This window comes from Coturnix japonica, chromosome 1 (assembly GCF_001577835.2).
Source record: "Coturnix japonica isolate 7356 chromosome 1, Coturnix japonica 2.1, whole genome shotgun sequence".
NCBI classification, from domain to species: Eukaryota; Metazoa; Chordata; class Aves; order Galliformes; family Phasianidae; genus Coturnix; species Coturnix japonica.
In genome coordinates, this window is record NC_029516.1 from 162,005,248 (window position 1) to 162,032,911 (window position 27,664).

A 27,664-nucleotide genomic window follows, 5' to 3' on the forward strand; every position below is an offset into this window, starting at 1 on the left:
GAAGTTGGGAGGATTGGCGGACACGCCTGACGGCTGTGCTGCCATTCAGCGAGACCTGGACAGGCTGGAGAGCTGGGCAGTAAGAAACCAGATGAGGTTTAACAAAAGCAAGTGTAGAGTCTTGCACCTGGGTAGAAATAATTGCATGCACCAGTACAGGCTGGGGGGACAGATGCTGCTGGAGAGGAGCTCTGCAGAGAGTGGACCTGGGTGTCCTGGTGGACGACAGATTGACCATGAGACCAGCAGTGTGCCCTTGTAGCCAAAAAAAGCCAATGGCATAACTGGGGTGTATTAAAAAGAGCGTGTCCAGCAGGTCGATAGAGGATGAAGTGATCCTCCCCCTCTTGCTTATATGTGAGCCTGTAACTCTCGTTTGGCTGTACTGAGGACCCGTACCTGGTGCCTGCCACTGGTGAGCTCCTCAATTCCTGGAATAATGTGTTAGTTCTGGGCTGCTCTTGGAAAGGATCTTTGAAGAAGTCCCAGCGGAGGGGGGGGGGCCCCACTTAAGGATGGTGAAGGGCCTGGAGCATCTCCCCTATGAGGAGAGACTTAGGGAACTGGGTCTGTTTAGCCTTGAGAAAAGAAGGCTGAGAAGGGACTTGATCCAGGTTTATAAATCCCTGAGGTGTGGGAGCCATAGTGGTGAGGCTGGTCTCTTTTCAGTAGTGCGTGGGGACAGGACTAGGGGTAATGGGATGAAAGGGCGGGCTTTGGCAAAAACCAGCCAATCATCGGAAGGCATCGTTATGACGAACAGCGGCCGCAGCCAATGATGCGTGGGGCTGCGCGAGCGGCGGCCCCGCTTATTCAGAAGCTTATTCGGGGTATTCTGGCGCGTCTAGGAGGGCGGGACGGGGGAAAACAAGAGACGAGCCTCAACAGCCAATAGGTGAGCGGGAAGAGCTGATGGACACTCACATCGTCCAATAGGAAGGTGCCGGTCGTTAAAGGGCCGGCGACCCGGTGGGGTGAGTTGGGCGTAGGTGAGTAACGCGCGCGGCTGCCGGGGCGGGCGAGGTTTAGCGGTGGGTGTGAGGTAGTCGCGTCCCCGGCGCCTTATGGGGGCTGTCCGACCGGTTCTCAGCCCTCGGGCCCTTTGTGGGGGCAGAACGGCTGCACTCTCAATCCCGGGGAGCGCTGAGGCTGCAGCCCGCTGCCCTCCCCCTGAGGGTTGTGGGGCCTCTCGGTCTCCAACGGCCTCGGTTGCCTGGAAGCCCGGCGTGGGGAGGGATGTCGGCGGGGCTGTGGCCGCCTTTGTTCTCTGTGAGGGCTCCCGGCGCCTCCTGGAGGCTCAGGGCCGCGCCTGACAGGAGGGCCGAGGCTGGGGGCTCTGCGGCCTCCTTGCTCTCTTCCTTCTCCGCTTCTGAACTAAGAGCGGTGGGGTTTCGGTTACACGTTAGGAATAAGTTCTTCACCGAGAAGGCGGTGAGACCCTGGCACAGCTGTGCTGCCCCATCCCTGGAGGTGCTCAGTGCCAGATTGGATGGGGCCCTGGGCCTCAGCTGGTGGGGGGCAGCCCGGCCCATCGTGGGGTTTTGGCACTGGGTTGACTTTGGGGTCACTTCCCACCTAAACCACTGTGTGTGTGCAGTAGCACCAATTGAGCTGATGTGGAACGTGTTGGTTTAGAATTGTTTCAGAACAGCATATTGCTTAATTATGAACTAGGCAAGGGGTTGTGGAGTAAACAAAGGCAAAACAGATGCTACAGGGAGGGATGTGGAGTTGGAGTGAGATGAGAAATGCAGCCTTATCTCTCTCTTGCACCAGGCACTTGTGCTCACGTATTGGTTCAGACTGTGACTTAGGAATTCCACTACCGCCTGCAAGTCATGATAACTCAGCAACTGGGGTGAGAATATTATAATAACTTCTTAGAATCAATTGTAATATCCCCTCCTATTCTAATTGTAATATCAGAATAATCTATGCCTAGTTTCTTAGAATCAATTGTAATATCCCCTCCTATTCTTGCATATGTATAACTTGTCTCTATAAATATCCTTAAGCTGTCACTTTGTGATGTGCAAGCTAGGAGGGGTGACCCCCTTTGCACCCAGTGTGTGTGTGCAGCACTGTAATAAAAGCAAACGCCTGCTTTATAACTACTTTGTAGTTATAGAGTTTGATTTCTGGAAGTTGGAACCATCTCTCAATACTAGAATTTGTCCCAAGCCAACACAGCCATCTGTATGGTACCATACCTTAAGTTTTCCTGAAAGCCTGGTGTTCAGTGCTATGTGTAGACTATCCAATTCTCAAATTTGGCTTTAGAAAGAGGTTACAGGGGCTTCTAATCTAATGCTTATTATGTTCAGTCATAACTTCTGGAAACTTTGAACATGAAGACAACTATCAAGGCGTAATAACAAAAAGAGAGATCTGTGTTTTATATATATATAAACAGAGAGATAGAGGGCTCTGTGGGTTTTTCTGGTGTTGGTTATGATCTTTTGTGTTGTTTGTTCATTGGTTTGTTTGTCCGTTTAAATGCTCCATTCTAGCATGTGCTCACACAGTAAGATGCAAGGAAAGGAAAAATAAAGTAACAGCGTCAGACTGTAGACTTTAGACCAGATGCGAGGGCCTTCTTAACCTTCAGTTGATGCCGGCCTGACAGGACTGTACCAAACTCAGTATCACGTTACTGGCTCTCCTGGGCACACCTCAGAAGCTTTCTGTTATCTCATGATGAAAAACCCTTCTCTTTCTCTGGATGGCACTTTCCATTTGTATCCATATGATGCGCATTTTGCATTTGCATTCCAAGTAATGTGTGCACAGCTGCTGGTCACATCAGAAGCTGTTTGCATTGTTTGTCATTTCTCTGGGATTTCTCTGTCACATAAACTAGGTTTTTGTCATCTCTTCTCTAATCTGCTCATCCCTTTTGTGAGTGAACCACTTTTATTCCCAACTGATGCACTCAGCAGACTTTGTTTGCAGTGGAATCTTCTGCTAAAGAAACACAAACATTGAAGTCTTACGGTTCTGATTTTGGTAAAAGCTGAAATGTTTGCCTGGAATTATTTCGGAGTGTGTTTTCTTGTTTTAGATCTCAAGCCAGAAATCAAACATGCTTTATGTTTTCTTCTTGTAAAATTAATCTTTTCAAATTGCTGATAAGTTGTTTTTGTTCTTTCTTTGTGGCGATCTACGATATGTACAAACCCTTCCCTACTCTCATTCCTGTCTGTTAAATAGTTATAAGCATGAAACAGTTCATTATTTTTCTGAATTAAAAGTAATATCCTGGGCACTATCTAGAAATATCAGAGTGTTAGAACCAGGATTTTACCAGCTTCAGCTTTATTTAGATAACAGTGCTTTTCATTTAATATATCAAAAAGCTAAATGATCCCACTGTGAAGTAGGTCCAAATCTGCTATTCTATATATGTGCCCCAGTGGCACAGTGGTAGGAATGCCACGTTGCAACACCGGAGGGCCCGGGTTCGAATCCTCCCTGTGGCGCAAGTGGTAGAAGTGCTGCTCTGCTACACTGGAGGCTCAAATCCCAGGGGTTGGATTCGATCTCTAAGGTCCCTTCCCTGCATGAGGCTGTGATACTGTGTGATACTGCTAAGAGAATTCATTAGCGCCATTTGCGTTAGTGAGAAACGTCCTCAGTGAGGCAGTGTGCTTTGAGAAGGCAGAGAGTTAGAAAAAGTGAGAAGTGCTTAACAATTAGAGGCTAGTTGTAAAATAGGTAGGCTACGCAGTTGCTTTTGGAGGCTTGTATCATATATATTATAGGAGGTAAAAAAAATAAGGAAAAAAAAAAGTTTAAAAGAAAGCTATACAAAATGGCATATTATGCCATGGGTTCCCAATGTGGTAGTGCAGTGCTTGACCTGTAACTTAAAATCGAAATCCAAGATTTGGCTCTTGTGGAAGAGTGGATGGGCAATTAGGGTGGTGATTGAGAGCACCTGGGTGAGTAGCAATTGGACTGAACTGCAAGGTCACCTGGCAGCTGTGCTTTTTTAACTTAGCTGGCCTCCAGCTAAGAGGAAAGCTCAGCTGCCCACCAGACACATTCTCGTAGAATTGTATTTAATAAATGACATGGATGAAAAATTGATTTTAAAACCTGAATCTGATACTTAGGTAACATATAAGACATTTATCTATTAACACATCCAAGAGTTTGATATATCCTGTTTGTTAGTACTTGGGGAAATGTGACCCATTGTCCAATAGCTAGCCAAGTACTTGTATGTCTACTTACGTACTTGCTTAACTTGCTTAAATTCAAGAAGTTCTACCAATTTCCAGTAAAAATAAGTGAATTTTGACTTCAAACAAGGGTTTGGTGCCTTGGTTGTGGTAAGTCAGAAAGACTGTCTGTGCTTTGTGTTAGGACTCTGCATAACTCAGGATCAGGCCTTGGGCAACCTGTTGATGTCCCTGTTCTAGATGACCTTCAGAGGTCCCTTCCAACCATATGGATTCTGTGATTCTGTAACTCTTTATACCTACATACATGTGCATGCAGTTTCTGAAGCTAGTGTGAAGTACCAGGCACCAGGAATTCTGCTTAATCTTTTTATGTATCAGTTCAGAATAATTATCTTAATAACAGTAAAACTTATAAAAGTAGTCTAAGTTTTCTATATACTGGGAGCTCTTTTGCTCAATGACTTTTAGAAAGTTTTTAATATAAACAGTGAAGATGAATTTGAGTTTAATAGATAGGTCAAGAAATTCAATTACAATGAAGACAGAAAAGAACTAGCGCTGTAATTAGGATTTGAAAAGCAGAGTAAGTACCAAATAAATTGATTTACTGCCAGACAGAAGTAAGTATGATGCTGCTTCCTTGAAAGCCCAAATATCTTTTCATGGCAAATTTATAATAAGGAAGGTTAAAGGAGAAGTTTAAAGATCAGGTAAAAGGTCTCTGAAAAAAATGCTAGTGTAGCTCTAGCAGATACAGAGGTACAGTGCTGTGTTGTGGTGTAAATCTGACTTTTTAAATAGCACAAAGTTGGGAGTGGGTTGTTTTTTTCTGTCTGTTTTTGTTTGTTTGTTTTAATACTGGTCATGGCAAGAAGTGCATCTACATTACAGCCCTAAGTTATAGTATGTATTTCAATCATTCTGTTTTCTCCAGATAAATTATTATTTTCTTCTTTTATTTTCTGAATTGCAGGGAGCTTCATACATCTTAAATAGAAACATGCAGCTTGCAAAACTTGGAGAACTTTTTAAGCTAGTTTCATATACTCAGCAGTGCACAGGAAATATAGACTGTAGACTGTTACGTACTGTATGCCCCAAATTAAGAGATTTCATTAATGTACTAATGTATATGTTCTATATAGAGTTGTGCACTGTGTCCAAGTTTAGCTTCCCCTAGCATCAGGCACGGGATCAGCCATTAGCTGGGGTAGAGGAATGGATGAGCTTCGAATCTGATATGAATTGAAGCATTTTACTGTGTGAGGGCCATGGAGCAGGGCTTTAACATATGCAAGTAAAGACTTAGACCTATGCCTATTTCTTATAGTAGCATCTAAAATGCATGACATTTGTCTGAACACTTAGTTCAAATAGTTGTTTTCTATCATCCAGCAAGATTGCTCCAGTACTTTGTTGTGATTATGACAGGTCAGAAGAGGGTCTAAGGTGTCAGCTTATAATATGTACTTCCTTGTATCAACATACATATATATATTTTTCATAGAAGTACTTTAAAAATGTTTCAGAAATTTCATTTGCCTGAACATGTTGTTTTTGAATTAACAATGTAAAAAAATCTTATCTTCTTTTTGAAATGACTTAGTATTCAGACTAAGATGTATATGTCAAATTTCAGCCTGAAGTGTATCCCAACAGGCCAAACCGTAAGAGCTACAGGAAAATAGCTATATTCTTGTAATGGAAATATCAACTCAACCTGAACAGTTTATGACATAGATATATTAATAGATTTATAATTCATATGAGTTTATGAGTAGCTCATCAATAGCTGCTTTATATTCAGTATAACAAAATTGTTTTCTTCTAACAGATGAGCACTATGTTCAGAATGTGTGCTTCCTTAACTGGTAATTTTGGAGCCAAGCTCGTTAAATGAAAATATACAGTGTATATCTTTGAGATTTATTTTGTTTGCTTTTTTTCTTGTAGGAGTACCGACAAATAGGAGAATACTGCAAAGTGAAGACAAAACACATCTAACGAGAGCTGATCTCTGCTTTCATTGTTTTTTAAACTTTGTGTTAATAACTGCGTAGTGTCAAATAACCTCCGTAATCTGCTGTGCTAAAATTATTAGGTTAAAGCTGGAAAAAATGAAACAGTTGAAAAGAAAAAGAAAAAGTAATTTTAGTGTTCAGGAAACTCAAACTCTCCTTAAGGAAATCAGAAAAAGGAGAGAAGTACTCTTTTCAAAGCAACTTAATACAACAATTAACGAGATGAAACGGAAAGCATGGGAGGAAATAGCAGAGTGTGTGAATGCTGTAGGTGAAGGTGAGCAAAGAACAGGGACGGAAGTGAAAAGGCGATACCTTGACTGGAGAGCGCTCATGAAGAGAAAACGTCTGAATGCAAACATCAAGGCAGTAGGTGCAGGGTTTCACCTTCCTTCATCTGACTTAGATGACTCTCTCAATGAAGATATGGATGACAAACTGGGGTTTGCAAATGAATCTGGTTTTGAATGGCAGAACATCACTGACTTCAGAGAAGCAGGTGGGTCTTTAACAGAAATCAAAGTAGAAGAAGAGGAGGAGGATCCACAAAATTTTGAAGTAAGTGACTGGCATACATTAGCTATGTGCAACGTGGCTATTTTTCCCACCTCATCTAGGGCTTTTCACTGTTCTTCATTAGCATCAGTTTTTGCTTTGTATGAATTAAGTAGTAGAAAAAATTGTGCTTCAGAGAGACAGTATTAAATCCAGCAGCTTGCAGTGGTCTGTAAGGTTGGCAACCCTCAATACAAGTATGTATTGGAATATGTTTTCCATTTCTGTGTGTCATAGATTGAAATTATTGCTATCAGTAGAATGAAAATACATTTCTGAAAGATATTGACTGTTTTAATACTGAGGGTATCAGAGTGGATGAACACAGAAGGGAAATGCACCTCTTTAGCAAATGAAAGTGCATGTTACCTGAAGGTACAGAAAGAAGGAAATGGAATATTCTTTGCATTTCTTAAAATGAGACCACAGGAGATGAAAATATTACCTGAATAAATCAGTCAGCTATTCCTCTGTCAGAACTGTATCTGCAAATCCTGTGGCCAGGCTGCTATTTTTAGTAGCATCTTAGATGTTCTGAGATAGACAGCCAATGAGACTGAAATCACATTAGGATAGTTGTTTTGTTTTGTGTTTTAATATGGGTTTAAATCATGTCTTAGTTTAGTTGGAATGTATGCTGGGAGAAAATATCACCACAAGCTCTTAAAAATGATAGTGGGAGTACTGCCTGACAGCTGCTGAAGAAAGGTCTCGGTCTTCTCTAAAACTGAAATACTGGTAGTTGCTCTCATTGCCTTACATTGTTTTCTGAACCCATGTCTTCCTCTGTTTGCCTTCCATTTGTAGTATTTGTAATGGGAAACAATAGTCCCGTCTGTATTATGGTGTATAGCGCATAGCTCTTGCATGATTACAGCCTTCTGGTTCACCAAGAACAGTGGTACTTACCCCTAATAATCTGTGTCACGAGTGGTTTTCCAGCAAAAATGACAACATAAAATTGGTTAAACGAGTTCTGTTTATTGACCCACTTACACAGTTTGAAGGGTTAGGACCATGTGAAAAATGCCAGATGGTTTTAAATACTGCAGTGTTAAATGTTTTTAGAAATTGAATCCTTGTGTTAATGAAGGCTGGGTTAGCTTTAATACCACACAGCCTATGGATCCAGCTGCTCTGATAGATAATTAGTCACAACAAATCACTAGTGGCTTACATAAATGTCATTGAGCTTTGTGAAAAGTAAGGCCAGCACATGCTTTTTAGGTCTAGTTATCTGTCAGCAATTCTGAATGCTCTGTAATATCTATCATGCAGTGGTTTTTGTGCTGGTCTTGCATGTCTATAGACAAACAGATTTTTCATTACAAATATTAGGTTACAGATCAAGTGTCTCTCAGGCTACGTAATGACATGATGTAATGATGTATTTTTTTAAGATGCAGAAAATAATAAAATAGCAGACATCTGCTATTTTCAGTGAAGTTGTGTATAGCGCTGTTCTAGCAGGGAGACTGGGAGGTAATTCTTGTGCATTGCATTCTTCTCTGCAGTTTCCTATTGAGGAAGAAGAAATTTTTTCATCAGTTTTGCCAGATTCAAAAAAAGAAAATGACCTACCAGACTTCACCCACATTGAGGAGTTTGGAAATCTAAGTTCTGCTCAAGCTAGATTAGCCTACGAAGATTCGCACTTGCTTATAAACCTAGAGAAGCAGAAGGTGGAGCTGGAGAAGCAGCGATTAGATATCGAAGCTGAACGGTTGCAAGTGGAGAAGGAACGCCTGCAAATTGAAAAAGAACGGCTGCGGCATATTGACTTGGAGCATGAGAGACTTCAGCTGGAGAAGGAGCGACTTCAAATTGAGCGGGAGAAACTGAGGCTAGAGACACTGCGTGCTGAGAAACCTGCCCTGGAAAATGACCTCACCCAAGCGGAAAAACCCATCATACAGCCTCTGGATCTAGAAACTGAAAAGTTAAAACTTGAAAAAGAACGCTTGCAGTTAGAGAAAGAAAGGTTGCAGTTCTTAAAATTTGAGTCAGAGAAGCTGCAGATTGAGAAGGAGCGCTTGCAAGTGGAGAAAGAACGCCTCAGAATTCAGAGAGAGGGTCTCTTGCAGTGAGCTTCTCAACTGGAGCGTTAATACTGGTGTTCTGTTGTTGTGTAAAATATAGGTAGCTCTTTTCCTGATGCTGAAACTGTTGTAAAGGTCTAATGTTCTTCTGTTGAATGTTGATGTTGAACTTTTATTAAAGGAAAAAATAATGGTGCTCAGTATGTCAGTGTGCCTGTGTAAATATGCTTATATATTAAATTGCTTTTCAGTGTATCAGGACTAAGTGTTTTGTTCTCTTGTCTTCAGAATTGTGCTGTATTAGTCTGGTGTCCTTCTCACATTAAGAAGAATCAAGACCAAATGCTATACTTCTGGTATTTTTTCATATTTCACTAACAGTTAGGGAGTGTTCAGAGAAGTCAATATGTGTTGTGAAGGCATCATGCTGAGGGTAGTCCATGCAGTAAATACGTATAATTAGGCAGAATGTAGTAACATACAGTCATTATGTGTTTCATTAAACTTTATTTCCCCTTTTTGTGTTTGTTTTTTTTCCACTTCTACGGCTGAAAGGAGTTCACTAAAAGTTCAAGAAGTGAACATGGTGTTTACCATTGGAAATGCAGAAGGTTGTGTTCTGCCTTTTTGAAGTATTCATACCAGATAGCCACACATCAGCCTACTTACCATAAACAAGGCATTTAGATGCACTGGGTTATTAATTATGTTATGTGAAGTATTGTATGATTACCTGTCAGTATAGCATGGGGGCTTAGTAGCAGGAAGTGACAGCTGTCTGATCAGTCTGTAATCATTGCCTGAAGAAAATTGCTAGACCTGGTTTATTGTTTGAAAGAGTTCAGTTGATGATAGGAGTGTTTGGAGTGGAGAAATTAGCCTGTGCACAGGCTAATGAGAACTGAGCTCGAACACAGATGCTTTTGATATTAATTCTTCCTGGCCAACACTGAGGTTCACAGAATCGTAGAATGGCTTGTGTTGGAAAGGACCTCAAGGATCATCAAATTCCAACCCTCTTCCACAGACAGGGCCACCAACCTCTGGGTTATATCTGTGAGAGCCTGTGTTCATGACTGATGCCATACAGCATGTTTTAGTTAGTTAGACAGAAGCGGTTAGTGCTGAAGGGCATTGTTTCATATGTAATGTATTTGTTTCAGTAAAAGCCTCTTTGTGATTTCATATATGTATGTGTAAATCCCAACTGAGCCACATTTTAGAATTCTCATTTTTTTCTGTGAGTAACTACCTTTTTTGATTCCATTTGAAACTACGGGAGTACTAAATCTGAATATATGTTGAGTGACTTAACATGGATTCTTGTGCAAGTAAATATATTTATACCACTACAGGATTACTTTTATTCTGCAAAGAAAATGTTATTTTTTTATTATGGAGACAAGTGTGCTTCTACAGTGGAAATAAATATGACTACTGCAACCCAAAATTGCTCTTGAGACTATGTTTATTCAGGGCAGTATATAAAAAGAAACTTGAATTCTTAACATTGTGACACCCAAAAGATGCTGGTGTCTGCATTCCTTGTGTAGTAAGCGGGAGAAACAGAGCATTTTGGAGTGGGAATCAAATGTATCATCACTCAATTGGAAAAGGAAAAGGCAATGACCAGCTGGATAGAAATGCCCCAGGGATAAATGTACCTGAAATTCCTTCTTCCTGAAATAATATAGTGACTTTTCAGGTCCCTGGCATGTTGGAAGGGAAGGGAAGGGAAGGGAAGCGTGGAGGGAAGGGAAGCGTGGAGGGAAGGGAAGGGAAGGGAAGGGAAGGGAAGGGAAGGGAAGGGAAGGGAGACATCTTGACCTTTCCTAGGACAAAATGTTCCTCAACTTTGTTCTTACTTTGAATTACACAAAGTAGAATGGCGATCTCTGAAAAGCTCTTGTAAGTTTGTAGCTGGGGGAATTAAATTTATCCTTATATGGATTAATTCACCAAAAAAAAAAATAAATAAATAAAAAAAAAATCAGCTAATGACATATGGGTGGGATAGGGACTCATTCATATGTGCAGGAAAAAACTGTCCTTCAAAACTTGCATTGACTTATAAGGATAAGGACTCATGTTGGATTTTAGCATCTTTTTCATTTTCTTTCAAGGGTAAATGCCTGTGAACAGTACATATACACTCTTCTATGCCATGAAGATCTGAATGAACTAAACCTAATAAACATTTCTGCAGGACTTCATGTGCTGTGTAACCTGAGTCACCACATTTATCATCAGAAGTAGTAGGATTTTAGAGGTATGAAGTATGGCTCCATAAAATGACTCCAATATTAAGTCCTTGGGAAAAGATCTATCCCTTCTGGATCAAGTGTTGTAACTTTATGAATATATGAATGAATATCACAGGTACTCTTTTCTTATGTGTCTTACTTAGAAAAAGAAAAAGAAAAAGAAAAAGAAAAAGAAAAAGAAAAAGAAAAAGAAAAAGAAAAAGAAAAAGAAAAAGAAAAAGAAAAAGAAAAGAAAAAGAAAGAAAAATAAAAGGAGAGTGGGATTTTCAACGGCCTAACAGTAAAATGACGAATAAATTAGGTTGTGNGGGAAGGGAAGGGAAGGGAAGGGAAGGGAAGGGAAGGGAAGGGAAGGAAGGAAGGAAGGAAGGAAAGTTATACTAAGAATTGCATTATGTGCTCATCTGGCACAGTTTTTTGAAGGATCTTCCCTTTATTTTCCCCTTTCAAAGCACGGAAGAGGCAAAATTCAGAAGATTTGTCAGGATTGCCTCTTGTAGTGCATTTGCCCTGTAACAAATAACTTGGGCTTTACAATGGTTGTGTCCTGAGGTATCTGACTTTCTAGATGACTGCTCTGCCAAGTCAAGGAGCGAGGGGCAACATCGCCACTAGTGCAGGAGGTAATGACCAGGTGGACCAAGCCAGGACAGGGGATGCTGTTGTGGTCTTGTCTGTTAGAAGTTCTCATCCAGGAAAGAGCAGATGTGAAGTCTGGCTCCTGTTTTGAGAGGGAATTAATGTTGCTGCTCAACACTGGTGCCTGTCTCTAGCTGAATGACTTCGCCATTGGAAAAATGGTTTGTGTTTTATGTTGGACATCTCTTGGGGCATCATTTCCAAGCATTTTCCAAGTAAGGTTGATAAAAAAGTTGAGATATATCTGAATAATTCATCTTTCATTTCATCAATTTGAACACTCTTCCAAATGTGAATAGAGCAGCCTGCAAGCAATTATTTCCTCCAACTGTCTGTTCAGCCTAGGGAAATGATGGACCCCTTGGTTATACAGAACCTTTTGGAAAATACTGAATGGTGAAATTAAGTACTGTTGTAAATCACTGAAAAATACAGTTTCAATGGTAAAAGTAGAACAAATTACTGAGTTTAATGCAATAATTTTCAAGCCTATTTTTTTTTCCATACTAAAATTGCAGTCATTTTGTAATTTAAATTTAAATGTCATATTTTTAAATACTAATCTTCAAACTCTTAAAACTTAATTGCTTCATTTACCAATCTGGGTCCTGATTGCGAAGCCTAAGGGCAAAATTTAGACTATGTAGAGGTCACCGAAGTCAGGACACCAAAGTCAGGACACATGCAACTCAGTTCCTACATAAAAGAATGGCCAGTGGTTGTACGTAATTGGAGTGACATTCCCAGGATGGGGGTCGCTTTAAGACAAGGGGGTGGTGAAGAACCAGCAGGGGCTTCCAAGGCCACTGAGAAATGTGTGCCATGCGCTTTCCTGAGCTGTCCAAGGAACACGCACTGAAGCTTGTTATGTCCACTGTGTCATGAAGCCAGTAATTCTAGGGCTAGAAGGCCAAATATCAAAGGTTAAATGAAGGATGCAGCAGAGAGCCTCTCACTGTCTGATACTAGTGATGGGTCCCACAACTGGGGCCCTGCCAGGACATCAGTGGATAGAAGCAGAGTACATCTAGGTGTTTTCATTATATACTTTGGAAACAGACTGGCTAATGCTTTATAGTATCCTAAAAACATCTGGAGAATCTCATATGGCAAACTAGTAAATGTGAACCCATGGTGAATAGCAGTCTGTGCTCTGTATGGGCACCTGCGAAGGCATCGTAGGATTCAAAATTAACTTTACACCATCAAGTAGGGTGCCTTGCCTTATCTCTGAGCCATTTTGAGCAAATTTAACTGCATAGAAGATGCTGCAAACAATGCTTAAGCAAACTACTAAATCATTATTTATTAAGGCAAATCATGTCTGAGATTTAATAAGTACTGAGCTCAGATTGAGCAGCAGTATCCTTATTACCTCCAGAAGTCTGCTAGCCAGGAATGGAGGGCTATCCTCTAGGGCTCCCTGGAGCTCTCTGATGGTGCTAAGCTGCTGCCTTCCAATGGTATATATATATATTTAAGTGCTGTTGCTGTTGTTGATATTTTTTCTTCCCCCTCAAATCCTCAAATTACTACTGATGTTATTTCAACAATCCCTCCTGTGCCTATAGCCTTATCTGACCTTGTTCTACTCAACAAAGTTCCTGAGATCTTTCTCACAGTTTTGTTATTTTCCCATCAGTTTGAGCAAAGGGTACAGAGCTACATGGGACAGTGGATTAAAGACTAGACAGGGGGCTGTGTGTTTACAGAAAATTGATCTGATAACAGTCATGGGGGTCCAGTCTCCCTGATGACTGTCCTTGAAGTCTTGCATTGTCAGTCAGATCACAGAATCACAGAACAGACCAGGTTGCCCAAAGCCCCATCCAACCTGGCTCTAGAGACCCTCTAGAGACTGGGCATCCACAGCTTCTCTGGGAAACTTCTTCCAGTGCCTCACCACTTATATAGACATCCCATACCAGGCAGTTCTCTGGGTGCTTGGTAGTAGAAGTTGCCCAAAGTACTGCTACAGTGTGAGTTCTTCGAACAATCCAGAACATGTTGTTTATATGTTACACCTTGAACTGGACAATAGTCTTCCCTGTGCCCTTTCAAAGCAATGAATTACATTCATACTTAGTCCCCTGCCTAAAATAAACTCTAATTTCCAAATCTATCAGATAAAAACCGCCAGAGGGTGTCAGAAAACTCCACCAAATGCAATAGTGTTTGCTTCCTTGTCACCCCTCCCCCCTCCTTTCCCCAAACCCCCTCCACTCCCCCATCTCCTCTCACCCCAACCCCCCCTCCCCATCTCCTCTTCCCTCCTCTCTATCCCCCTCCTCTTCTCCCTTCTCTCCTCCTCTCCCTTCTCTCTTCTTCATTCCCCTTTCCTTTTTTCTAGCTTCCCCTCCCTGCCCTCTTTCCCTTTTTTTCCACTTGTTTTTTCAGAGTTGGCAGTAATCTCCTTTCAGCCCAGTAGACATTAAATGCTGACTTTTAAGACAAGCAACTGCTTACGGCCCCATAAAGGTTCTCATGTCACAGGCTGTTGTTTCTGCCTTTTTGATCTGGCCCTGTGTCTCTCTATCAGAATCAGGAGTTCCCAGCATGTGTCCTTTTCCTCGCATGCACAAGAGGCTTTGCTGCACAACCCAGCTCAGCCCCAGATCCCAGTGTCAGAGCTGGAGGTGCTGGTGGAGGCCCTTGGCCATTGCCCACCTTGCCCAGGGTCAGAGGGGCTGTTTTTCCTGCAGGGTGACACTGCAGGGAGCGAGGGGAGATATAATGGCCTCCTTCAGAACCATAAATACCTACAGGACAAAAATGTGTTCTTTGTGTTGCTGCCAACAAGAGATGGAAGAATGAGGCTGAATCACTGGCATGACTGCCTGCATGTGCTGTGAGTGAAACACTGGTCAGGATGTGAAGGATCTACATTTACCTCCCAGGCTCAGACAGCTCCAGGACATCCCTGTGGCCAGGGGCTGCTCCTTGGAGGCCATGTAGGAAGCACAGTCCTCAGCTCAGGACTCTTCAGGTCTGCACTGTGTTGGCACTGCTGCATGGCACATCAGCAGGTAGCTCAGCTCTACTACCCTGGCCAGGGGAAGCCGGGCAGCTTCATACCTTAGGAAATACCCAGCAGCTCTCTCACGGCTCAGCATTGCTCTACCCAGGGTGTGTTTTCTCCTGCTCATGTGAAACCTGCCTCTCCAAGGTCATAAGCAGTCACACAGTCCAGGAGAGGGAAAAAAAAACAAAACGCTGGCCATTAATCATGGGCCGTTATAAAGGAAGTTTTGGAGAGCAAGATTGATGGGGAAGGAAACAGTTTTTAACCTATCTCTAATGTTCTCTTACCTGAAAAGTTAAAGCAATTATCAAGTTTTTTTGTGATAACGATCTTACAGTATTTTGTTGTGATTAAATACAAATAATATATATTTTAAAAAGCATTGAGGATTTTATGCTTTGAGAATGCAAAGCAATGAGCTCTCTAAGCATTGAGGTTTCTAAGCATTAAGGACTCTGTGCATTGAGGTTTCTAAGCATTGAGGATTCTAAGCATTGAGGATTCTAAGCTGTATTTTCTTTTCTAGGAGCTTTTTATGTTGTATTTTCCTTCTTGGGATCTATGACACCACTACAGTTTTCAGTAGATCTCTTAAAGGAGGAGAGACAATTGTCATCCTTATTGAAATATCGAGGAGATAACTTCTGACTGTCTTCTTGTTTCCTCTGGTCCTTTCCTTTTCCTTTCCATGTCTTCCAAATGACCTATTTAATATCTTGTTAATGTTTTTGTTCTCGTTAAATTTTTTGGATATTTTGCCATGTGGCTACAGCTATAGAACTGCCAGAGCACTGTGTGCTGTGCACACTGAGGAGCTTTGTGCAGGTGGCATCTGTTGGCAATTTGGGGCTGGGGACTGGTTCCCACAGTATAAGAAAGATATAAAACTAATGGGGGGCTACAAAGATGAGGAAGGGTCTGGAGAACAAGGTGTGTGAGGAATGGCTGAGGTCCCTGGGTGTGCTCAGCCCAGAGCAGAGTAAGGGAGGCCTCATGGCAGCTGCATGGCTATCTGGATCCATGCAGTCCAAAATGCTAAAGAGGGAAATAGCTATATGTGTGGCAAATAACCACTATTTTAAAGGCTAGCAGACTGAGAGCAGCAGCAGTTATAACCTCCTACAAACTTGGGTGTCACTGGATGTCTAGATCCCTACATCAGTCAGACACTATTGAACTTTGCAGCTGACAGTAAAAACGTGAATAGGCCAGGTTCTTACATACGTTATCTGGCTCATTTTGCATCAGTGACTCTGAATGTTTGTAGTTGGTATCCTGAATACTAAAAGATTATAATCCAAGTTTCAAAAACTGAAGTGAATTTTAAAACAAGTCTTCAACATTTTCTTATTCCAGATAACCAACTCATTTAAAAAACATGTTCTGGGCAACATGAGGACAGTGAGGAAGAACCCCCTCAGTGCTGACCTGGGACAACTCCATCATTTCCTCTCATTCTTCTCATTCTATTATTATTATTATTATTTTCCTTTTAGGCTGATCTACACCCAAATGGTGACTTTTCAAACAACCAGTTATGCTACCAGTGCTTTTGGCTCTGCCTCCCTCTGTGATTTGGCCATTTGTCACTCACACAGCATGAAATTGGAGTCCAGGAGGGAGCGCTGGGTTCTCACTCTCAGACTCATCATTTTTCCTTCCTGGATTCTTAAAGGAAAATCCAATTCTAGGTCACAGTTACTATGCCTATGAATGCATCAGTTCTCAAACATCAGAAAGCATAATACGAAAATATAGGTTAACTAATACAATAGATGAAGGAGCCCTTTGTACATGCTACACATAATCCTTTTAAACTTGAGCTATTTTAAAGGATGCCTTCATTCCCTCCTTTTATAATTTATTAAGAATGCTTCTGTTATTTCCTGTTACAGTTTTACTGTTTTTAATTTCCCGACTTCAGACTATCAGTAGTTTTATTCTACACATTAGCAGACCATGGAATACTTTGCCTTGTTACTTCCATATTTTCTAATTGCAACACTCCATCATTAGTCAACAGGTTCATAATGTGGAAAGCAAAGTTGCTATTTCATTTCATGCTATATAATGCAATGCTTCTGGTTCAGTAATTACATTGTGCCAGACTTGTGATCAATCCTGAGATAGCTCACTCTTGATGGATAGCCCCATCATGGACTTTATAAGAGCTAAAGGAAGGAGCAAATTTTTAATTTTGCTCCTCTGTCAATTTAGTTACTTGAACACTGCTTCTCAGACTGATATTTATCTCACCAAGATAGGAAAGGATTACAGAAGTAAGAACTTGAAAGAAAGAACAGAAGTTTGAAAAGCACTTTCTGAAGTTTTGGGTTGCAAAACAGGAAAGATAGAAATTAGGCATTCTTCCACGGAAGGCTGTTGTGCATTACTCTGTTAATGCAGTGCATGCAGATCTGTTAGTCACCTGTTCAGTGTGCTGGAGAAAACCATTAACAACTTCTTGTAACTTTCCCAAGGACTGTGTGAAATGAGCTGCTGGTCTTACTGCTATTGGTGCTCAGTACCAGGCCTGTGAAAAAATATATATTTCCAAACTAGTTTCCAGTTTTAGGAACTGGTGTCCTACTCAACTTGTATAGCCATAGATGTACAGATTAACTCTCTCTCTCTCCCAAATAAGCAACTCTGAGAGATCTTCTCTGCACAAGATCTCTACAGGATATGTCCAGAACTGATGGATGCCTCACTGGGGATGCCTGTCTGACTCCATGGATTGTCACTGAATCAGGACTTTTTCCATTATCAATTAGCCTCATTCTTGGGGCTAATTGTGAGTGCCATACCGGTAACACCTCGCATAATATACAGCCTATGTACAAGATGCTTAGTTGAAAAAAAAGCAATAGTCCAGGTATTCTGTCCCTGAAATGGGTGCTTCTGACCCTAAGTATTCGCAAATCTAAATTCTGTAGTCAATTTTAATGTTTGCTTTACTCTTATAAGAAATACTTGCTTTTGTATTTTTATTTGTAATTTGTTAATAGCTTGGAGTACACAGGTATATACTGTTCTACTAGTAGTAATCTGTAGAATCTGTGAAAACCGGCCTGTATATTAAGGGTCTCTGATAACCCATGATCCCTAGGAGTGACCCTCATATGTCATGACCTTGACTGTGACCACTATGACATTTAGAGAGAGAGATGGACATGTGAAAACTGAGCAGCAGGTGAAACAATCCTGAGTGCATGCAGGCTGACTGCCAGGCCCATGGCCTCCTCCTCCTCCTTACAGTTAACATCAGTGACTGCAGAACTTATACTTCACCTCTTGGCTTTTATTTGCAAGACTGCAGGTTGCTTACAAGCACAGCAAATTGCTCTACTGAAGAAGATTCAGGAGAAATGCTAGAGAACTAGTGCTGTTCCTGTTCCAGTTTGGATCTGGAGAGATCCTTTCATCTGTGAATACAGCAGAGAAACTGTGGACTAACCCAAACTGGTGCCTGGTAAGGCTCTTAATGCTAACAGACAATCTAAGGGCTATCACCTACCTCTGAGATGTCTCAGACTGAAAAAACAGCATTTCTGTTGAAAGGAATATGCCTTGTAACGTGATTTTCAAAGAAGTGATTTCTATTTGACCTTTTATATTAGATCAGTATTTTTTAAATGTTTGTCTTCAAAGCATCTCCATAATATTTTCTGGAAGCAATTCCTTCAGAGGCAGAAGAGACCATAACAACTTGCCCTGCTTCGTTTGTATCACAAAAGGATCCTCTCTGCACATCAAAGTGCACAGCCAGCTCCTCCTCCTTCCTGTGGCCTGCCAGCTTCCCTTCCTTCAAATTGTTTTCCCATCTGCAGTATTTATACAAATTGCAATGTTTCTGCAAGGGGGAGAAAAGGCTGTTTACTTTGTAGGCTTTACTCAGACACTTGTCAATTTAACTGGACTGTTCTCTAGAAAAGAAAATTCAGTCTATTTGGAGATGCCAGCTCTTATTCAGGATGAGCAAACCCATTCAAATAATGAGTCCCTTGTGCCCTTTTCACACTGTCTCTTTTGATAGATGGCCATTTTTAAGTCTGAGTGGCTCATATGTTTATTCACTTTGTAGAAAAGAGTTATTTCTTGCAGAACAAAAATATTTGTGGGAACGAGAAACGGAGCTCTGAGGCTTCAGTTCGCATGTTTTCATCTAAGAGTTCAGAAGGAGCTTAGGGGGAAAAAAAAGCCAGAAAAATGGAGCAGACTTTGAAAAGCCTTCTCTCAAGCCTCTACCATTGCTAAAGAGAAAGGAAAAGCCTTTGGATGGACATTATTTATTCCCATCTCCTGTGTTAAGCAGGGCTTCTTACATGACACCAGTGCTGACTGACTGGAGCATGGCTCTTACTGACTGGAGTGGTTCCTACTCCTCACCAGCATTGTGCTAATGTCCTCCCCACTGCCTACACCAGGAGAATCTCCTTGTTCTCGTCACTGTCTTTACTGCTCTTGTTGGTAGAGATCTGAGTAAAAAGTGTGTATGTGCATGTGTACGTATGTACGTGTTCATGTAACCCCAAAGAGGTTCAGGAGAATATAGTTTCTGATGGAGGTGCACATCAAGGTTTTCAGGGTAGGAGCCTAATGATTATGCATACAAATTACCCAGTGCATGGATTTGTCACTATCCAAATTCATGCTGCAGATCTGATACGCATGACATTTATGGTTGGGCTATATTCACACCTGTGAGCAGATGGCTGATGTTTTACTTTATTTCCCACGCCAAGTGTGGTATAAGTTGGAGTCCTGGGACAGGGAGTCTTCTACCTGCTGCACAGCATATTCACCATCATTCCTGCAATGCTGTGAAATGGATCTGGAGAAGAAGAAAGGGATCAAGAACAAGGACAGCTAAAGAATTTGGAGATGCTCCCAAAAAGAAAGCAAATTTCCAATACCAATAAATCCTGAGGAAATTTAAAGTGCTTATATCTATCCAGCATATATGATGACCGGGAGGACATCATGCACAGTGACTCAAAGTCTCCTGAGCCAAAAATAATGATAATCAAAAAAAATTATATCTTTGAAAATGAAAAGGAGGAAAGAAGAAACCTGGTCTGTTGCTAAGAAGTGTTCATACTGATTATTCAAACTGATGAGATGAGACTGAAATAAATAGATTTCAAGCTGAAATTGTTCCTCCAGAACAAATGATGGACTAGCTTGGTGAGACTTTCAGAAAATTAGGCGTACAGCACGGAAGATGAAATCATGCAACCAGATGGTGAGGTGGAGTTGCTCAGGGTGGTTGTATAACACACTACCCTGACAGAATTTCTTGCCTTAGGCCCAGGACATGGAACTGCCCTGGGATGGGTGTTGGAGATAATTTTCCCTCTGTGGAGCAGTGGTAGAAGTGCCGCTTGCAACACCGAGGCCCGGGTTCGAATCCCCCTGTCGCGCAAGTGGTAGAAATACCGCTCTGCTACACAGAGGCTCGAATCCCGGGGGTTGGACTCGATGATCTCTAAGGTCCCTTCCAACCCGCATGATACTGTGATACTGTGATCAGATACAATTTATTATGTGTTATAATGACTAACTTTACTCTTCAGGGATACAAGAAAGCAGGTTTCAGTACAACAGATATAAACGTGGAGCTTTGACTCCCTTTTTCTTTTGTTTGTTTTGAAGGGAACTAAAATCAAACACTCCCCCAAATTCTGGATACTTCAATCTAGGATTTGTGGTTTGTTTCTTACAAAAATCCAACATTCAGTGGCACTTCTGTGAATTTCTGCAACCATTTGATATGTTGTTATATTGGTGGAAACCTCCAAGGACAAACAGGTTTGCAAGAGCTGAGCATACTTGCATCAGAAACAGAAAGAATGCTTCAAATCAATTCTCACTGTACTCTCTTCCAGTGAATTCCTATACATTTGCACCGAAGCCTGACCCAGCACCAAGATGACTCTATGGAGTTACAAATGGACGGAAATCCTCATGAAAAAAATACCAAGAAGTCCATCTCTTCAGAGGCACATCAGAAGATGCAAAGACTGCATGAGAGTGAAAATCAGGATCTGGTCCTCTCTGTAGATAAGGGCAGATGCCACAATGTACTGAGTGATCTTGGGGTAGCCAGCCCTGCTACTACCTGTGTATTATTTTTCCCAGGGTTACATAGAACAATTCAATTTCAAAGGGAATTTGACTGGTAACTGTTAGCAGATCACACATATTATGAAGAAAAAAAACCAAAAAAGAAACGAGACACCAAAAAATCCCCACAAAAAGCACCCTGTGCATTTGAGGCCATACTAGAGACAAATACAAAGTGAAGCTACCAAAAAACTTTCTGTACTTTTTTTCTTTCTACGTGGGCACACTGGAAATCATCCAAAAGAAATCAAATCAAGAAATGCAACACCAATTATCAAATATATATAAACTAATCGTTTCTGCCTGAAATACCAATTCAGAGGACATATTCACCTACACATCACATTTCCCACCAACATTAACTGAATGAGGTCACAGGCCCACTGGGAGTAGGCAGGGAAAAAGTCATCACATGTTCTCAGCAGCAGGTGATGATAACTCACTGCTGAGCGTGGTCGGGCTCACATTGTCCTCCCTCTTGAAGTCTGTGTTTCGGTTTGGGTGGCTGCATTGCTCCACCTCCAGCTCTGGGGAGAAGACCAACACAGAGGTCTGAGCTGGGACCTGACTTCATCCCTTTATTCCCTAAGCGTCCAGAAAAGGCTCTTGGCCATGGATCATCAAATCATAGAATGGCTTGGGTTGGAATGACCTCAAGGATCATTTAGTTTCCATCCTGCCATGCTCAGGGTTGCTGGCTGCTAGATCAGGCACTAAATCAGGCAGCCCAGGGCCTCATTCAACCTGGCCTTGAACACTTCTAGGGATGGGGCATCCACATGTTTTCTGTGCAACATGTGCCAGAGCCTCACCACCCTCTCAGTGAAAAATTTCCCCCTGACATCTAATATCCTTGTTGACTGCAGGTAAGGTAGTGGCAGGTGGGAGCATCTCAGCACTTGGGCTATAGCTAGGGCAGCAAGTGTGTCATGTTTTGGAAGAGAAACCCGGGCAGCTCTGCAGCTGAATAAAGGCAGAGTGGAGGAGTTCTCTATCTTCACCTGAACATACCTGAATAAAACGCACAGTTGTGCTGCAAAGTCTCCTTCCTTCATGCCAAAGTTTTCTTGGCTTGCCGAGTCTCTCAGATATATGAGATACGAATGTGTAAAGCTTGTGATAACAGAGCATGAGCACTTGAAATCAAGTGACCATCCTGCACCTCACTGTGGGTGTACCCATTAACATCTATGTTTTCTCAGTCATCTTAGTGCTACATGCATGGTATGATACGCTGATAGCTGCTCTTTGTCTCCTTGTCATCCTTCAATTTGATGTCTTTTTCCAATAGTTTGCTTTTACTCTGCTACAATTGATTGCTCCACCAGCAGAGATAACCTCCCAGCACTATCACTGTCCACATCTCCTTTTCTCTGCTGGGACTTTGTTCTAAAATCTTATTTAGAGGTGAAAATATCTCTCTTTCTTGTATGTAGAGAGCTGTGACAGTAACCACTAGAAGGTCAAGCAACTGCAAAATGTAAGATGTAAAATGTAACTGTAAAATGAGGAGTCTCTTAGTATTAGGAATTTGGCCACTGAAAGGAGCAGAGGGGAGCAAGGAGGTTAGGGGAAAGCAAGCTGTTGTGGGATGCAAGGTTTTCATGTATTTGATCTCCCATTTTACAAGGCATGAGGCGGTGAGGATGTCCATTCCCCATTGGGATGGGTGAGTCAGGATCTCTGGCTATGCAGGTGAGTGTTAAATTTTGTGCATGATAACATCTTAAACCACAACCTTCACAGCACCTCCCAGCAGGCACTGCTGCATCTTCTGCACAGTGACCAGGTCTTTCTGTCCCAGAAACTTGTTCCCTTGTCTTTCTGACTCACCACTGATACACTGATGGCCAAGAATTAAAAACACTGCACTAATCAAATATACTTTTAGTGTGAACCTAGTCTTATAATGGACAACTCTGCTACTTTTTTTATTCTCTTTGGCCACCAAGCAACTGTTTTCATCACTCTCTAGATTCTTCAGTTTAGCAACAACACTGTTTCGTATTGTGGAACCAATATCTGGAGACACTTCTCCAGTGAATAATGTTATCAGAATAGCATTAACTTGTGAGAAGCTCAAGGCTTTTGAAAGTTTCCTTGATGATGCTTGTTAAAATCATTTTAGTTAGCAATTTCAGTGGTGTGCCAATTTTGCAGCTGATCCTCTCACAGTCACTGATCTCCATCATATGCTGCAGATGGCATCCAGGTTGCTTATTGTAGCATGGATATTTTAGGGGGAGATCGACTAATTGAATGCTTGCTTTTGATTACAGAAAAGTGGATTTGCAGAATCTGTAATCCCTAGGAAAGTAGATGAAAAATTTTTAGGGTACCCCATTTAGGATAAACAGTGTTTTACAGTGAACAAAGTTTCCTGAAGGCTTCATCTACCTACTAGGTTAGCATTTATAGCTGTCTGTGTGTGGGCTGGATTCCTGCATACTCACCCATTGCTATGGTCAATTCATCAATGCCAGCAGTCCCAGTTAATGCTGAACACATAATGCTTGCAATAGTGGTCATTCAAACAGCAATGCTAGCAGTAATCCCTTTTCCCATTCCCTCCAGTTCACAAATCCAAGGGTTTGTAGACAATCAGTAGGATTAGAACTGCAGTTCAAGGATGCTGATGGAATAGCTGAGTTCCTATGTAGATGAAGGCCCTTGAACACATGTGGTCTGATCAATGACAGCTAATGACTAAGTAATTCATCAGGCACTAAGTCAGCTCACAATGATTTGTATCTTCCTCTTCAAATTATAGTGTCAATTACTTGTATACTGAAGCAGATGTAGCCAAGATATTGCTGCTCTCACACCCCAGTGTGTTTTCAACCACTCAGTTAATACTCCTGCATGAGAAATGGCCTCAGCAGTAAAGCCCCACGAGTCTTTTGGAAACTTCTGGGGCTCAGCTTAGTAGGCCATAACGCCAGAAAACTAGAAGAGCAGCTGGAGGTGCTAAAACTGCTGATACTGGTCTTCTATGCTTGGTCATTTGTAACCAGCATGTGTAATCTATGTGGAAGAGCTTAGACATAAAACTCTGCCCAGGTTCTTCATGGCTGGTAAAATCACCTTTGCTATTCTTTCATACATCAGAAGGAGTTATTCACACTTTGTAACTCTGATAACATTTTTTTTTTTTTTTGGTTCCTGGTCACTGAGTACCACTGAGCAGAAGCAGAGCTATGTGATTTCATTAGGGACCCTAATTTTAGTAGAGCCTTCAGAAGTTCAATTGTGAGACATGGTTAAAAACAAACCAACAAACAAACAAACAAAATGCCAAACAATTAAATGAATAAATGAATGTAAATGTGAAGAATTACAACTCATGTCAATTCTTTTATTATTACTATTACTATTTTTTAAAAATTTAATGAGTTTACTAGGCCAGGAAGGGAGACCAGCATTTCCACATACATATGAATACATCAAATACATAAGGATATTTCAGGAATTCATTTATATTCATATGATTTATTTATTAGTTTATTTGTTTCTTATTTAATTTGGGAGTTTATATTTATGGGAGCTGGACTTAATGACTGTAGGGGTAGATGTAACTGTGAGCAAGTCACCAAAGAGCTTATCAGATTCTTTGTTAGACCTTATCACTGTGAAACCCTGGAAAACCAGAGTGTGAGATGAAGAGCAAGAAGTGTGTGTTTGCGTCTAAGGGTAGACAGGAGGTTCCACTGATATGCATTGTTAATCCTGTTACTCTTAAGAAACCTTTCATCCATTATCACTGTTGTCTGGGAGAAGCTGGGACCAATTAACTGATTAGAGGAACTGTTAGTGGAACAGGAATGTCTTGCTTGTAAGTGAATGGTATATAAGATGTATGTTGAACACAATAAAGATACACTATTCTGATGCTACAAGAAACTAAGAGAGCTCTCTAACTCGACTGAGCACCGACAGATGACCTTTAAGGATTCCTTCCAACCCAGAAGATTCTATGATTCTTTGATATAACATAAAATGAATTTTGCTGTACAGACTGGTATAGAACTCTCTGGATGTTTTTAGCACTGAGTATGTTGGTGAAATAAAAACAATATTGCTTTGGATGAGATTTCAGGAGTGTTTAGGAAATATTATAATCTCCACCAAAATGTTGTTTTTGCATGTTCTTATGCTTATCTTGGGAGCTGAGCAGATGGGCAATTCTGAAGCAGCAGGGAAATAAAAGTCAGGAAAAAATGGTAAGATCCTGGAAAAGACATATGCAGAGACAAAATGTGTGTTGTATCTCAGATGAAGGTTTAGGGTAGGGGGATATTGGGCATATCCATCTCACAAAGCTTCATTGTGCCAACAACCTTTACATAGCCTCCCAAGCCACTGATGGATGCTGTCTGGTACTTGTACTGCCACATGTCCACAGTACTGTTCCCCGAAACAAGTGTAGAAGCCAATGCATGTGTTCAGAACACCTGTTGTGTTATACAGGGAGAAGAAATGTCATGCAACACTGGTCTCATGCTGGAAGCAGCTTCATTCTGTCCTCACCCCCACAGTGTTGACATGCCAATGGTCTGAAATGTTGGTCACATGAACTGGAAGAGTTGAAACACTGGCTTCAGTTCAGCTCTTCTGTGAGCATAGGGATGCAGTTGCTTCTTGTTATAGAAGCACAGAATAATTTGGGCTGCTGGGAGGCACTGCAGGTTTTCTGTACCAGTCCCCTCTCAAAGTCGGGATATCCAAGCTTTCTGGTAGATCAGGTTCCTAAGGAACACATCCAGTAAGTGTTAAATGTCCCCAGGAATGGGGGCCTCACAGCACCTCTGGCCCCATGTTTGACATGCTCCTCTGAGAATTTTGTTTACAGTTCTCTAAATAGATTTTCCCCTGCTGCAACTTTAGTCCATTTGGTTTTGTCCTTACACTGTCTCTTTGTCCCTTCAGCTCTTTGTGAGTGATTCCTGACATGCTGTTTCTGGAGATACTCTCTGTTCCCTTGGAATGGTTTCCCTGTGAATTTGTGCTAACGAGAGGTTTGGATTTCTGCTTGACCACTAATAACAGCTCGGTACTAAAGATTTGGCTGTACTACATCTCATTCCAAGGGCTTTCTCCAAGAACTGTCCATTTCTGTGAATGATGCTACAGTACTCTTTGTTGCTGTTTCATCTGTGCATCTTTCTGTTGGACAGTAATGGTAGCTGGAACCATGGTGCTTGGCGTATTTTGCTTATTTTCACTGTGGGCTGACCCCAAGCTTTACACTGCCTGAAACGTTGCTCAGCGGCACTTAGTCATGCGCTGATGACCTGTGTAAATTTTCAATACCACTCTTGGAAAACATGCAAAATTTTTCTTTTCTATTCTTTCTTCCTTCAAAGAGCATAAGAAAGGATGTTCTAGGAAGGGATGTCCTTTGTCTTAGCATCATTTTAGTGAACAGATATTTTTAATGCAGTTTTAGGAGTTATAAAGAGGTCTGATTGAAAAAATGGAAATCTTTCTGACTGAGGACTTTTTACATAAGCTTAAAAGAAAAATTTGTGATCTTGCCTAGAAATTTTTTATTCCATTTTCTGTCTGCTGGGATGCCCTTCAGATATATCACCTTTACTTAAGTGTGGCTCTTGTCCATATAATAAAATTAATGTTTGGGTATAAATCTTGTTTTCTTAATGAATATCACAGTAAATTGGCCCGACAAAGTACTGTTGAATTATTTAGACCTCTTTCAGACACATTCAGAGGAAAGTTAGGATATTTGGCACTGTATGCATGGAAGAGCTATATATTTACAAACCTTCTTCTGTCTTCTTTCTTCATAGCCAAACTCATAAATGAAGCAGCTGCTCCAAAACTGTCAAGGTAATGTCACTCGCTTCCATGAAGTCATCACATCACTTCTATTGCCATAGCAGCCTAACACTGTCTGTGCCTAATGTCACAAAAACATTGAATTAGATGACTTTAGACACAGCCTTCCTGCAAACTGTTTTGAAGGAAATCACCATTTGAGCAAGAAAACTTTTGAAAACGAATCAATAGTACTAAATATTAATTGTACTTCAGCTGTCAATTAGTCTTAAGGAATCAATATTTCTCACAGTTAAAGTACACTGTCTCATTCCTTTTTCCTTTCTTCTTTGCCATGCAATATGAACTACTGAAGATTTCTACAAAGATAATACATTATGTAAATAGTATAAAAAAGACTTGAATGCAATTTGAGATGGACAAATGTAAAAATACATGTTTAAGTAAGAACAACCTACTACAGAATTTCAGGATGAAAGATGAGTGACTCTGCAGCTTTACTGAAAAAAAAAAAAAAAAAAAAAAAAAAAAAAAGTCTGCTATAGCACATAACGAGAAGAAAATGAACAAGTATCCTTGTGTTTCTGCAGAAAGAATAAATAAGAATAAATAATATATATATATAAATAAATACTAAATTCAGGAGTATTTTCTGCAGTACACATGAAAGAATAACTGTCCTCACTCTTTCAGTCTGAGCTTGAGCTGCTTTTGTTATGGGAACTCAGGATGGATGTGATTCAGCTGGGAAGAGTCCTGTGACAACAGAGTAAGCAGTCTGAGGTGTAGAAGTTCATCTGAGGTTAGGAATGATGGAGGACTGGAAGTACTATACTGTATTGCTTCACAGGAGTAGACTGGTGACAAAATCACAGCCTTTACTGGGGGTAGATGAAGACTTCTTGGCACAGAGAAGCCATTCAAGCTACAGTAGTGGAAGAAACCCCACTGGATATGAGAAAGATTTGGAGTGCAGTGTAGGTGAGCAGAACTTGGAAGGGAAAATGAGTTTTTT

General features: G+C 41.1%; 1 protein-coding gene across 2 annotated transcripts; it reads left to right on the top strand.

The window, feature by feature from the left end:
• The first annotated feature begins 870 nt into the window (after positions 1-870).
• On the top strand, positions 871-10,252 carry MSANTD4 (Myb/SANT DNA binding domain containing 4 with coiled-coils). Of its 2 annotated transcripts, XM_015852218.2 has the most exons (4): positions 893-989; positions 1,777-1,858; positions 6,141-6,766; positions 8,278-10,252. In XM_015852218.2, exons 3-4 carry the CDS (start codon positions 6,305-6,307, stop codon positions 8,848-8,850), a joined length of 1,035 nt encoding a protein of 344 aa, XP_015707704.1. In that variant the 5' UTR covers positions 893-989; positions 1,777-1,858; positions 6,141-6,304; the 3' UTR covers positions 8,851-10,252. The 2 variants fall into 2 exon arrangements, with proteins under 2 accessions (XP_015707705.1, XP_015707704.1); XM_015852219.2 differs by lacking the exon at positions 1,777-1,858 and having other exon boundaries at positions 871-989.
• The last annotated feature ends 17,412 nt before the right edge of the window (positions 10,253-27,664 follow it).